A 13726-nucleotide genomic window follows, 5' to 3' on the forward strand; every position below is an offset into this window, starting at 1 on the left:
CTCCCCAACCCCAGCCTCCAGTGTCTCCCTTCTGGTTCATCCTGCACATGGCCCCAGGGCTGTCCTGGCTCACAGACTTTCCATGGCTCCCCAGTGCCCTCAGAAGGTCCCAGCCTCTCACGCTGGCATCTGAGGTTCTTGGAGACCTGATCCTTGCCCTCCTCTTCCATCACCCTTAACCATGCACGGTGGTCTTCCTACCCTCCAACCTTCCTGGTTTTGCTGTGACAAAAGTTTAAGCTGGGTACGGTGGCTCACGCCTGTCATCCCAGCACTTTGGGAGGCCGAGGTGGGCAGATCATGAGGTCAGGAGTTCGAGACTAGCCTGGCCAACATGGTGACACCCTGTCACTACTAAAAATACAAAACTTAGCCGGGCGTGGTGGCACGTGCCTGTAATTCCAGCTACTCGGGAGGCTGAGGAAGGAGAATTGCTTGAACCCGGGAGGCGGAGGTTGCAGTGAACCGAGATGGCGCTGTTGCACTCCAGCCTGGGTGACAGAACAAGACTCCGTCTTGGGGAGGAAAAAGAAAAGTTTAGGGGCAAGAGCCATCTTTGAGGTGGCACAAGGTGGAGGCATCAAGGGTGCCTTCCTGGAGGGGAGGAAAAATCAAATAGGGCTGTACAGGAGAACTGAAAATATCTAGATTTCAGAAAGGTGGAAGTCAAATCAAAGCAAAAAGCTCCACTCATAATAAAATTCATTCTTGGCCGGGCGCAGTGGCTCAAGCCTGTAATCCTAGCACTTTGGGAGGCCGAGACGGGCGGATCACGAGGTCAGGAGATCGAGACCATCCTGGCTAACACGGTGAAACCCCGTCTCTACTAAAAAGTACAAAAAACTAGCCGGGCGAGGTGGCGAGCGCCTGTAGTCCCAGCTACTCGGGAGGCTGAGCCAGGAGAATGGCGTAAACCCGGGAGGCGGAGCTTGCAGTGAGCAGAGATCCGGCCACTGCACTCCAGCCTGGGTGAGAGAGCGAGACTCCGTCTCCAAAAAAATAAAAATAAAAAAATAAAAAATAAAAATAAAAAAAATAAAATTCATTCTTTACTGAGTGCATGGCGGGCCAGGCGCTGTTCTGTGTATGTCATGGGTGTGAAACCTTAAATCTTCCCCACAGCCACTGCCTTATGGAGACTGCGTCATCCTTAGCTTCATTTTACAGAAATCTACAGTGAAGGAAGGCACATCCCAAGGGGACACAGATAGTAAGCGGCAGAGCTGGGATTCCAGACACGCGGCCGGGCCTCTGCAGGAAGAAATCAAATGTGTGGAATGGTCGGGGAGAGGAGATGCTTAGAAGGGATTTTCCTGTATTCTCTTAGCAGTGGGGGTCAGACCTAGGCCCAAGTTCTCACTCATCAAGTCCTCCCCAGTGATGCAAGGATGGAGCTGGGGTAAAACCAGGGAGAATCAGGGCCCTCACGTCGCTGCGTTTATTAAGCATCAGGGTCAGAGCTGGGCAGGAGGGGAGGGGAGGCAAGGTCTTGGTGAGAGTCGTTCTGGAACCAGCCAGTGGGGTGGTAGGTCGGGAGGTGGATGTCACATGTTAGGGTCACTTGGCCTGAATGGTTTTTTGGATCCAGTTCGTGTATCTGCAGACGTTGGTATAGACTCCTGGCTTCTCCTTTGATCCACAGGGGATGTTACCCCACGACACAAGGCCTCGGAGGTGGTCTCCACATACAAGCGGACCCCCAGAATCACCCTGCAGGAAAGAGGGAGAAAGTCAGATACAGATAGAAACCCAGAGACTGAGAGAGAGACAGAGAGAGAGAAAGGGACAGAGATACTCAAAGATGGAGAGAAAGACTCAAGGACAGAGAGACAGAGAGAGAGACAGTAAGACACACAAAGGCACAGAGAGAGGATGGTAGATAAAATAAAGGAGACTCAAAGACACGGAGACAGAAACACCAAGATGCAGAGGAACATGGAGAGCAAGAAAGAGAAACAATTTAAGAATGGAGATTGAGAGGTGTGGAGAGAGGCAGAGGTGTAGAGGCAGATGGAGAGACAGAGAAAAGAAGAAGATGAAGATGAAGACAAAGGAGGAGGGGGAGGAAGGGGAGGAGAGGGAGGAAGGGAAAGAGAGGGAGGAGGGGAAGGAGAGGGAGGAGGGGGAGGGAGAGGGGGTCAGGGAGAGGGAGGAGGAGAAAGAGGAGGAGGAGAAGAGGGAGTGGAAGAGGAAGGGGAAGAAGGAGGGGGGAGGAGGGGAAGGAGAGGGAGGAGGGGGAGGGGGAGAGGGAGAGGGAGGAGGAGGAAGAGGAGGAGAAGAGGGAGTGGAAGAGGAAGAGGAAGAAGGAGGAGGAGGAAGAAAAGAAGATGAATAAGAGGAGGAGGAAGAAGAGGAGGAAGAGGAGGAAGGGGAGGAGGAGGAAGAGAAGGAGGAAGGGGAGGAGGAAGAGGAGGAGAGAGAGGGGGAGGAGACGATAAGACCCAGGTGGGAGAGGCAGGGAAGGCCCAGGGAGAGATATGCCTGGCACTATTCTGTCCAGGGACACCTCTCCACCTTGTGTCTTGAGGACAGTCTTGCCCGCCTGCCCTTTCTTTGCGTCCAAGTTGCTATGTATCGCTTTCCCTGTCTCTGTCTCTGTTTCTGCCTCAGTCTCCCTCTTGGTTGTTCTCTGCACATCCCTCAATGCATTAGTCATTCTGGCACAAAGAGGAGAGCCTGGATGGATGACAATGGAGGGAACCCAAGTTAAAGTATTCAGGAGTGAGTCCCCTTTCCCCAACTAGTGTCTCCCTCCTCCACAGCCTGGTCGTTTCTGAGCAGAACTCGTGGGGGCTGTGTTTGAGGAAGGACAGTCCGCTCACACCATCTGCCTCCTTACTGCCTCTCTTTGGTTCTTTTTGCTTTTAGTTAGAGTCTGGCTCTGTCCCCAGGCTGGAATGCAGTGGTGCGATCTCAGCTCATTGCAGCCTCCGCCTCCCGGGTTTAAGTGATTCTCCAGCCTCAGCCTCTCGAGTAGCTGGGACTACAGGTGTGTGCCACCACAATTGGATAATTTTTTTTTTCTTTTTTTTTTTTTTTTTTTTGAGACAGAGTCTTGCTTTGTCACCCAGGCAGGAGTGCAGTGGCGCGATCTCGGCTCACTGCAACAACCTCCGCCTCTGGTTTCAAGTGATTCTCCTGCCACAGTCTCCTGAGTAGCTGGGACTACAGGCACCCACCACCACACCCAGCTAATTTTTGTATTTTTAGTAGAGATGAAGTTTCACCATATTGGCCAGGATGGTCTCAATCTCTTGACTGGTGATTCACCCACCTCAGCCTCCCAAGGTGCTGGGATTACAGGCATGAGCCACTGTGCCCGGCCTAATTTTTGTATTTTTAGTAGAGATAGGGTTTCACCATGTTGGTCAGGTTGGTCTCGAACTCCTGACCCCAGGTGATCCTCCCACCTCGGCCTCCCAAAGTGCTAGGATTGCAGGCGTGAGCCACCATGCCTGTTCTCTCTGATTCTTGACCCCTCCACCTCCATCCTTATCTCTGCACTTCCTATCTCTGCCAGCTGTGTCTTTATATCTCTGCATGTCCCCGACTGTGTCTCTGTGTGTCTTTGGGAGGCTAAGGTGGGCATATCATGAGGTCAGGAGTTCGAGACCAGCCTGGCCAACATGGTGACACCCCATCTTTACTAAGTCTCTCCTTCTTTTCAGGGCTTGGGTTCTCCCTCAGCCTGTCTCTGTCTCTGTAAAGCTCTCTTTTAACCCGTGTCTTTCTCTTCCTGTGTCTGGCCATGTTTTTGTGTCTTTGTCCTGTGTAACTGGCAAGTCCTGGTCACCTCACCTGGCAGGAATCCTTCCCGTACTTCTCATCCCCAGCACACAACATGTTCTGGGTGATCTGGCCAGGGTAGGCATGCTCACACTCCTCACGGGGCACCAGGTGGATGTATGCACACTGGATGGTGTCAGGGAAATCACCTGTAAGGAGAGAGATGGGCCATACTCAGCCCAGGCCTTGCACTCCCCACATCCTCCCCAGCCATCCCCCAACCCCTATAAGTCCTCCACCCCCTACTGGTCCCTCTTTTCCATTGGTTCTCCTCTTCCTGTTTGTCTCTCATTCTTACAGCCCATTTCCATCATACCTGCCTCCTAATTGGTCCCTCTATCATTCTTCCCTCCCATTGGCTGTCTTCCTCATTAATAGTCTCTTCTCCAGGAGTCCTCATTTCCTATTGGTTTTCCTTTTCTGTTAGGCCCCTCCTCCACTTTTCTCTCTTCCACTGGTCCCACCTTCTTCAGTAGTTTCAGTTGACCTGGAGGTCTCTGCCTCTATTAGGCCCTTCTCTACTGTACCCCTCCTGCTCAGTAGTCCATTCTTCACTGGACACTTCTTGCTCATTGATTCATCTTGATGGGTCACTCTATAACCATTGGTCTTTTTCTAAGTAGCCACGCCCTCTCCCACTGGTTCTTCCTTTCTATTGGTTCTTCATCCAATGGTCCACCTCCATCATTGGTCCTTTTCTAACTGTCTCCACCCTCCCTCATGGGTCCTCCCTTTCTATTGGCCCTTCATCCAATGGTCTACCTTCCTCATTGGTCCTTTCCTAACTAGCCTGCCCTCCCTCATTGGGTCTCTCTTCCTATTGGTCTGCCTCCCTCCTTGGTCCTTTTCTAACTGGCCTCACCATCCTCCATTGGTTCTCCCTTCCTATTAGCCCTTCATCCAATGGTCCACCTCCCTCATTGGTCCTTTTCTAACTTGCCCCATCCCCCACCCCACTGGCTCTCCCTTCCCATTGGCCCTTCATCCAGTGGTTCACCTTTCTTATTGGCCCTTCACACACAGGCCCACCTTCATGGTTCCTGCTGATCTATTGCACCTGTTTTTTCCTCTAGTGACTCCTCTGGACCATTGACCCTTTCCTCTTAGTCCCTGTTCCATCAGCTCTACCCCCATTTACTGTCTCAATTCACGTCCTTCAGTCTGCTCTTGTGCTTTATTGGTTTCTCTTCTATCAGTTTCTTCTCCACTGTTCCTTCCTGCTCTTCAGTGAATCCTAATCAGTCCTCTTTGACCTCTGGCCTCCTTCCTGATTAGAGTTTCCCCACTGACCTTCCCTATTCATTGAATCTTCATCTTATGTTCCATCTCTCCCATGCTCTTCACCCATTGGTCTACATTTTCCATTGGCTATTCACTCATTGGCCCAGCTCCCAAATTCACCCTCCCTCCCCCTTGACCTTTCTCCATTGAAACCTTGTCCCATTGGTCCTTACCATTAGCCCATCTTCCCATGGCCCCTCACCAGCTGTCCCACCCTCTATCTTTTGGCTCACTTCCCCCAGTAGCCAGTAGCCTGCTCCCCACCAGCCTCCCACTACTGACCATCTGCTGTCTTGCCCCAGCCCAGGATGTGGCAGCTGGTGGTGTTGGCTGAGCAGTCCCTCTCCAGGGGAAGGGGCTGGATGACTTCAGAGAGCTTGGCTGGGCGTGCCAGGCGCAACAGCATGATGTCCTGGTCATGGGTGGCAGCATCGTAGCCAGGGTGGATCACAGCCCGGACAACAGAACTCTGCTCCTGGGAACTCTCCCTTTGCCGAAGGTTATGCTTCCCCAGGAAGACCTGAAGATTCCTGGGAAGGAAGAGGGCTGGGTCTCACCTGGAGCCCTTGGGCTACAGCTGAGGCTTCGGAGAGGGCTGAGAAGTCATGAATCAGCTGGCCTGCTCCTCCCACAGTCTTCCCCAGCTGAGTAAATTGCAATTCCATCCTTTCAGAATAATCTTGGGGGCTATTCTTCACTCTCTTTATCTCATGCCCTACATCCAAGCTGTCCAGAAATGCTTTTGCCCCTCTGAAAGCATATCCAGAATCAGACCACATCTCACCTTTCCCATGGCTACCATTTTGGTTTGAGCTGCCTTTTCACTTCTGACCTGAGCCAGAGCAGTAGCCTCCTCACTGGGCTCCCTGCTCTGTCTCTGGCCCCCCACAGTCCATCCTCCACAAAGCAACCAGAAATATTTTAACAACATAAGTTGGTCCCATGCCTCCTCTGCTCAGCCGCTCCTATGACTCCCATCTCACTCAGAATCAAAGCCAAAGTTCTCAACGTGGTGCACCAGGCCTTGCAAGCATTGTCCCATCATCTCTCAGACGTCTTCTTCTTCCGCTCTCCCCTTCCCTCCCTCTGCTCCAGCCAAACACCAGCTTCCCCGTCTTGCCTTGAACACAATAGTGGTCTTCCCACCCCAGGGCCTTTGCGCTGCTGTTCCCTCTGCCAGCAAGTCTGTCCTCCAAGTGTCTGCATACCTCACTCCCTCACTGCCTTTAAATGTCGCCTCTCAGGGAAGCCTTCCTTAGTGGCCCAATTAAAATACAAATACCTATTCCAGTAGGCAATTCTTATCTCCCTCCACTGCTTTCTGTTCCACCAGAGAACCTATCACAATCATGTGATATGCTGTATATTTATCGTTAAATATTTACTCATTGTATTGTTTCTCCTCCTTGCAGAGCAATGGTGTCCACTAAATGCTACAATGCCATGTTCTTTATCTGCACTGTCCAGAGGTGGCTGGGGGAGCCACAAGCTACAGGTGACTGCTGAGTATTTGAAATGTGGCTTGTGGATATTCCATTTCATTCATTTCAATATAATTTGCTATATGTGACTGATGGTTACCACATTAGACAGTGCAGCTCTAGGATGTCAAGATGGGGATTTTTGTTCTATTCAGATATAGTATCTCCAGTGCCTTGATCAGCACCTGGCACATGATAGGTGTTTGATACATATTCCTGAAACAGAGAGTCACTCCCTTGCTCAGACGTCTCCCATGGCTCCCCATTGTCCTAAGAATAAAGCCTGGACTCCTCCACTTGGCACTGGAGACCCTGTGTGGATCTGGCTGTAGTCACTTTCCAATCTTATCTCCCAGCACCTTCTGCCCCCCAGTGAACGGGAAACTTTCTTTTCTGAGAATACTCAAGACGGTTCTCACCTCAGGGGCGTTATCACTGCCTTTCCTCTGCCCTGAACACTCTTTTCCCATCTTCCTGCCTCCACTTGGATTTTATGTCATCAGAAAGTCCTTCCTGACCCTCCTCCATCTAAAGTAGATACCCTTATTCTTTTCCTTCATAATTTGTAATTGTATGGGGTTTTGAAGGGTTTGCTTCTTTGTTTTTTTGAGACAGGGTCTTGCTCTGCAGTTGCCCAGGCTGGATCTGCAGTGGTGCTCTGTAGATCACAGCTCACTGCAGCTTTGAACTCCTGGGCTCAAGTGATCCACCCGCCTCGGCCTCCCAAAGTGCTGGGATTACAGGCATGAGCCATCACGGCCAGCCCAATTTGCTGCTTCTTTCTTTGCTGCTTCTTTCTTTCCTTTTTTTTTTTTTTTTTTAAGACAGAATCTTGCTCTGTCGTTCAGGCTGGAGTGCAGTGGCGCCATCTCGGCTCACTGCAACCTCCGCCTCCCAGGTTCAAGCGATTCTCCTGCCTTAGCCTCCCAAGTGGCTGGGATTACAGGAGCCCACCAGCACGCCTGGCTAATTTTTTGTATTTTCAGTAGAGACAGGGTTTCGCCATGTTGGCCGGGCTGGTCTCAAACTCCTGACCTCAGGTGATCCACCCACCTCGGCCTCCCAAAGGGCTGGGATTCCAGGCGTGAGCCGCCGTGCCCGGCCCCCACTTTGCTTCTGAAATAACTGCTTGTCTGCCCCTTTCTGTCCTTGTGCTCCCGAGAGCAGGCATGATGATGTCTCATCCATTGCTGAATCTCCACTGCCCAACTCGAACGTGGGACTTAGCGGGGCCCTTAGTCAATATGCATCTAAAGAATGAATGTTGGTGGTGAGAGTCATCCCAGGTCTCCTTGGGGTTGGGGGAACCATCCCAGGGATTGTCACTTGCCATTTCGCTGCACCTCAGTTTCCTCATTTGCAAAATGGTGCCAAGAGTCCCTTGTGGTGGGCATTCTGGGAAAGGTGTGTAAATGGCTTCACTCAGCACCTGATTGGTAGTTAGCATTAAACAAGTGGCAGCTTTTGTGAATCTAACTCGTGAGAATCAGCACCTGGGGTTTTCGTCCTGGGCCCTCCAGCTGCTCCAACTATGCCAGCTTTTTGGATGATCTCATCTCGTCCCATGGCTTTAAATATACCTGTTTGCTGACGCTGCCTTCATTTTAACCTCCAGCCCTGACCTCTCCTCTGAGCTCCAGAGGCCGCCCCAGCCTCCCTGCTGGGACATCTCCCAGGCATCTCAAACTCACCGGGGCTATAGCAAAATGTCAGATGCTCTCCTGCCCACACCCAGCCTGTTTCTCTTTCCCTCTCCCCCAGCTCAGAGAAAGACGTGGCAAAACACCCAGTTGTTCAGGACAAATACCCAGAATCCAGCCCTGCTTCTTTCCTCTCCCTCCTGTTCCTTGTTGCCAAATTCTGCTGGCTCAGTCACAAAATTCCACATCCCAAGATATTCAACATCCCTCCATCCCCACTGCCACCGCCTGGGTTCAAGCCACCCTCTCATGTCGCCGGATGAAACAGCCCCCACATGGGCCTCCCTCCCTCTTCTCTTGCCCAGTCCACGTTCCACGTGGTAGCTTGTAAAAATGTAAATCAGGCTGGGTATGGTGGCTCACACCTGTAATCCCAGCACTTTGGGAGGCTGAGGTGGGCAGATCACCTGAGGTCAGGAGTTTGAGACCAGCCTGGCCAACATGGTGAAACCCCGTCTCTACCAAAAACACAAAAATTAGCCAGGCAAGGTGGTGCACACCTGTAATCCCAGCTACTTGGGGTGCTGAGGCAGGAGAATCACTGGAACCTAGGAGGCGGAGGTTTCAGTGAGCTGAGATCATGCCACTACACTTCAGCCTAGGTGACAGAGCAACACTGTGTCTCAAAAAACAAACAACAAAAACAAACTGCCCAGTGGCTTCCTACTGTGCTCAGAATTAAATCCAAATGCCCATCATGCCCTGCAGGTTCCCAAATGATCCGATTCCCCCATTAGAAGGTAAGTTCATGAAGACAGCAATTTTGCTTGTTTTTTTTTCTTTTCCACTGCTATGCCCGCAGGGCCTGGCACACATTAAGTACTCAATTAAGCAATGGCCGAATGCACCTGGCTATCAGATGGCCTCGTGCTGGGATGGGGGGATGCCTGTATCACCTCCTGTCTGACATCTACAAGACACAAGACACCCTCGGGGTTCAGTCACATCCGCTGTTCATTTATGGCGTAGACTCACGGTTTTTTGCAGTGGGCAGCTGTGAGGACCCACAGTGGATGGATAAGGACTCCGCCACAGAGCAAGTGACCGGAGGTGTAGAGAGCAGCTTGGTAGGGGTGAGATGTCTTGTCGCAGGGTCCACCATGCACCAACTTATTCTGCTCCTCTGCCCAGGCTGAGGGAGAGAGGATCTGAGTCAGAGAGGAGTTCTGGAGAAACCAAGCGCATCCCCCTCAAGATGAACTGCGGTCAAGATTGGTGAGGTGCAGTGGCTTATGCCTGCCTGTAATCCCAGCTGAGGCAGGAGAACTGCTTGAGCCCAGGAGCTTGAGACCAGCCTGGGTAACACATTGAGACCTCGTCTCCACAAATAAAATAAAAATAAAAATAAATAAAAATTAGCAGGGCATGGTGGCATACACCTGTAGTCCCAGCTACTTGGGAGGCTGAGGTGGGAGGGTCACTTGAAACCCAAGAGTTCAAGTCAGCAGTGAACTATGGATCGTATGGATCGTGCCACTACACTCCAGCCTGGGTGACAGAGCGAGACCCTGTCTCCAAAAAAAAAAGAAAAAAAGAAAAGAAAAAGAAAAAGAAAAAAAAGCTTCTCTGTATTTCCATTCCCAAACTTACCCCATTCCCATTGCAAACCCAACTGTCTCCCCTATCCCCGGGCTTTCTCCAACTTTCCAACCTACCTCCTACCTCTTCTCCATTTAGATCCCCATCCCTCAAGCCAACCCCACCCCAAACCCTCATGTCTTCAAGCCCACCTCCCACCACCCTCCCCATCTGTATTCCCCACCCTTAGCCTAATCCCCAACGTCTTCCTCATTTCAAAGCCCCCCAACCCCAACCCTGTGCATATCCCCATCCCCAATACCAGCCTCTTCTCCATCAACAAGCCCAGTCCTGTCTGTAAGCCTCCCCCATCCAAATGCCCTTTCCCCACCTGCAGCGATCAGGCTCAGCACCACCATCAGCTTCTTCATGGTCGCTCCTGAGAGGGGAAGCCACATGGTCCATCAGTCACTGCCTCGACCCTCCCCACATCCCTCTGTCTGTGCCCTCCGCATCCTCTCCTTCCTCCCTGGCCTGCTACGCTCTCCTGCCTTGACCTCTGTCCTTCCTGTCTAGCCTGCTGATTTCTTCTTCCCCAGCCCATGTCTTCCATCAGAGGAGCCCACGAAAACAGTGCCAAAGAGAATTCAGACCTCTGTCCACTGGTCCAGTGACTCATGGGGAGATTCTGATTAAATCTTTCTACTTTACTGGGCGTTGATTTGCCTTCCTGTAGACAGGAGAGGGTTACCCTAGGGGGCCCTAGCGTTCTTCCTCTGTATTCAGAGGAAGATTTTCCTCTGAACCCGGCTCTGTGCTCAGCGGTCACCCACCCCGCCCGCCCGGCAGGTTCTGTGGTGCCTGTGATCTTACCTGCTGCAGGCCTCCGGGCCTCTGGGGATTCTTGAGTGCGGGGAAGGAACAGCTTCAAGGCGAGGAGGCAGAAAGAGTTAGAAACGCGGGGAGCCGTGGGGAGAGAAGACGCTCAGATGCAGTGGCAGAGCTAAGCGGAGGACGCAGGTGCCGCGGAGCCCAGGGCTGCAGGGACTGCCAGACACACACCCCCAGCTCCCAGGCCTCCCTGAAAGAGGCTGGTTCTGTCCCCAGATGCTTCTGGAACGTCCTTTTAACCCCTGTCTCTCAGGTCCCTGAGCAAGGAGACTGGCTACACCCTTTTCCTCCTTACCCAGGCCTCCCACACACATTCCTCCCGCCCCCATGCTCTGCTCCTGGTGACCCCTGACCAGGCCTCCAGGGAGGGGAGCACTGGTCCCTGAGTGCAGTGGGGGCCTGGACTCCTGGGTCTCAGGGAGGAGGGGCTGGGGGCCTGGACTCCTGGGGCTGAGGGGCTGAGGACGGGACTCCTGGGTCTGATGGAGGAGAGACTGGGGGCCTGGACTCCTGGGTCTGAGGGAGGAAGTGGGAACTTGGATTCCTGGGTCTGAGGGAGGAAGGGCTGGGGGCCTGGACTCCTGGGCCTGTGGGGTTTGAGGGAGAAGGGGCTGGGGGCCTGGAATCCTGGGTCTAAGGGGCTGATGCCTGGACTCCTGGGTCTGAGGGAGGAGGGGCTGGGACCTAAACTCCTGGGTCTGAGGGAGGAGGGGCTGGGGCCTGAATCTGAGGCAGAGGAAGTTCTAGTCAGCTCAGTCCTTAGACCTCCAGGTCTTGGAGAAAGCAAGCGTCTGAAGACAAATTCCGGCCTCTGGGGCAAACAGATGGTGCTCCAGGCCTCCCTGCATCCCCAGCACTCTCTGTGCCACCCAGGGACCTGCAGGCCCTCACTCCGGGCTCCAGAGCCCTCGGGCACTGGGAACCAGCCTGCCCAGGTTCAGTGGGGTTGGGGTGACTCACACACCTGCCCGTAGGTCCCTGTGTGTGCTGCCTGCCGACCTCGGTGTCCCCAGGAGAGAGCGAGCCAGCCCGGCAGGGAGACAGCGTGTGTCACCACACTGGCCCCCGCCCCTGCCCCGGGCTGGGGAGCCGGCCAAGGCGCTATGGGGAAAGGGCCCAGGAACAATTGGGCTTTGTCCGCCCCCAGCACCCCAGTGCCATGCTCCCAGCAGCTCCGCGCCTCAACCTCTCTTCCGGCGGGCAGGCGGGAGGGCGGTTACATCAATGGCTTCCTTTTGTCCCTGTCTGACAGTCCTCCTTTGCAGTCTCTGACTGCCCACCCGGCCCTGACTGGAGATTTCGGCACTCTGCATCCTCCTGGTCCCGCTCCTCCAAGCCTGCCCACCCCTGAGGTCTCTCGCTGCATCTGTCTCGCTGGCCGTAGAGGGGAGGGGCTTCCATTTCTCTCTCTCTCCCATCTCAGTCTCTGTATTTGTGTCTCTCTACTTTTTTCTCCACTTTATTTTGTCCCTGTCTCCCTCTCTCTTTTTTCTCTCCCTTCATCTCTCTTTCCTTCCTTCCTTCTTTTTTCTTTTTTCTTTTTTTTTTTTTTGATGGAGTCTTGCTCTGTTGCCCAGGCTGGAGCGCAGTGGTGTGACCTCGGCTCACTGCAGCCTCTGCCTCCTGAGTTCAAGCAATTCTTCTGCCTCAGCCTCCTCCCGAGTAGCTGGGATTACAGGCACCCACCACCATGCCTGGCTAAACGTTTTTTTGTATTTTTAGTAGAGAAGAGGTTTCGCCATATTGGCCAGGCTGGTCTCAAACTCCTGACCTCAGGTGATCCACCCACCTTGGCCTCCCAAAGTGCTGGATTACAGGTGTGAGCCACTGTGCCCGGCCTCTCTCCCTTTCTTTCCCCTTGATTCTCTGACTCTCCATGTGTATCTTCTCCTGGGTCTCTTCTTAGATTTCCCCGGGGAAAGCACTGTGTGTGCCCAGAAGGGAGTCAGGTTCCCCAGGAACTAGCGGGGATGATTCCCGAGCGATGAGGAGGCTAGCAGGATGCAGGAGGACTTGAGGACTTATTGATGAGATGCAGATACACAGTGAGGAGCGTGGAGTTAAGCGGAAATCGGAGAGCAGTTGGGAACGACGCGGGGCTGTGATGAGATGGTGGTGCCGGGCAGCGGCGGAGGAATCCGGGAAGACTTAGGCAGGTGCCTTTGAACTTGGGCCTAGAAAGCTGAGCCAGGCGTAGGTCAGGAGGAGAGGCTGTGAAAATGCCTGGCCTGGGTGCACATGGGAAACCTCAGGCAGTGGTTGGGGTGGTTGGTATGGGCTGGAGGGTGAGGGGGTGTGTGTGGCAGAGTGGAGGGAAATGAGGAGGGGGACGTCACTGGGTAATAAGGACAGTGATAGGAATGAGTCTGGCTCAGCACCTGCTTGGCCTGGGCATTACAGGTCACTTTTTAAAAAATTATTTTTTCTTTTGAGACAACGTCTTGTTCTGTTGCCCAGGCTGGAGTGCAGTGGCACGATCCTTGCTCACGGCAGCCTCAACCCTCCTGGGCTCAAGCGACCCTCCCACCTCAGTCGCCCCAAGAGCTGGGACCACAGGCATGAGCCCCTGCTTCCAGCCAACCCTTTTATTTCTCTTGCATTGAATCTAATGGTCATCTTGCATTGCCCAGCCCCCACCACTCCAGGGAAGAAGACTACTTTGGTGCTCAGTATCCTCTCTGGGTGCTCCCTCTCACACTTGGTCCCCACTGACCTCAGCATCTTCTTCTCAGGACCTGCCATCCTCACAGACAGCAGGTCTGATGTTGCACAGCCCAGTGGCCAGGCCCTATCCCTCTGCCTCCTCTCTCTGGGGCATCCCTTCCTCTCTCTCCCCACACCCCCAACCCCAGCTCAGAGCTGCACCCTCTCCCTCTTGGACCAGGAGCCCTCTGTTCTCTGTATCCCTCGCCTGACCCCAGAGCGGCCTTCCTGTGCCTCGTGCTGACCTTCCCTCTCCTCTCACAGCCCTGCCCTGGGTCCCCACCAATTTTGGGACCAAGTCCCAGCCCCCCAGCCTGGCGTTTGAGGACCTTTAGCATCCAGAGAAGCCCTGGCCGATGAAATGTG

The 13726-nt window shown here is 53.5% G+C and overlaps 1 protein-coding gene across 4 annotated transcripts; it reads right to left on the reverse strand.

The window, feature by feature from the left end:
* Positions 1-1034: 1034 nt before the first annotated feature.
* KLK6 (kallikrein related peptidase 6) lies at positions 1035-11793 on the reverse strand. 4 transcript variants are annotated; one of them, XM_025366873.1, is made up of 7 exons: positions 11622-11734; positions 10640-10691; positions 10158-10205; positions 9224-9380; positions 5350-5597; positions 3799-3935; positions 1035-1710 (listed from the first exon to the last, which is right to left on the reverse strand). In XM_025366873.1, exons 3-7 carry the CDS (start codon positions 10195-10197, stop codon positions 1558-1560), a joined length of 735 nt encoding a protein of 244 aa, XP_025222658.1. In that variant the 5' UTR covers positions 10198-10205; positions 10640-10691; positions 11622-11734; the 3' UTR covers positions 1035-1557. The 4 variants fall into 4 exon arrangements, with proteins under 4 accessions (XP_025222658.1, XP_025222660.1, XP_025222659.1 ...); XM_025366875.1 differs by lacking the exon at positions 9224-9380 and having other exon boundaries at positions 11622-11793; XM_025366874.1 differs by lacking the exons at positions 10158-10205; positions 11622-11734 and having other exon boundaries at positions 10640-11072.
* Positions 11794-13726: the final 1933 nt, after the last annotated feature.

Source organism: Theropithecus gelada, chromosome 19 (assembly GCF_003255815.1).
Source record: "Theropithecus gelada isolate Dixy chromosome 19, Tgel_1.0, whole genome shotgun sequence".
NCBI lineage: Eukaryota > Metazoa > Chordata > Mammalia > Primates > Cercopithecidae > Theropithecus > Theropithecus gelada.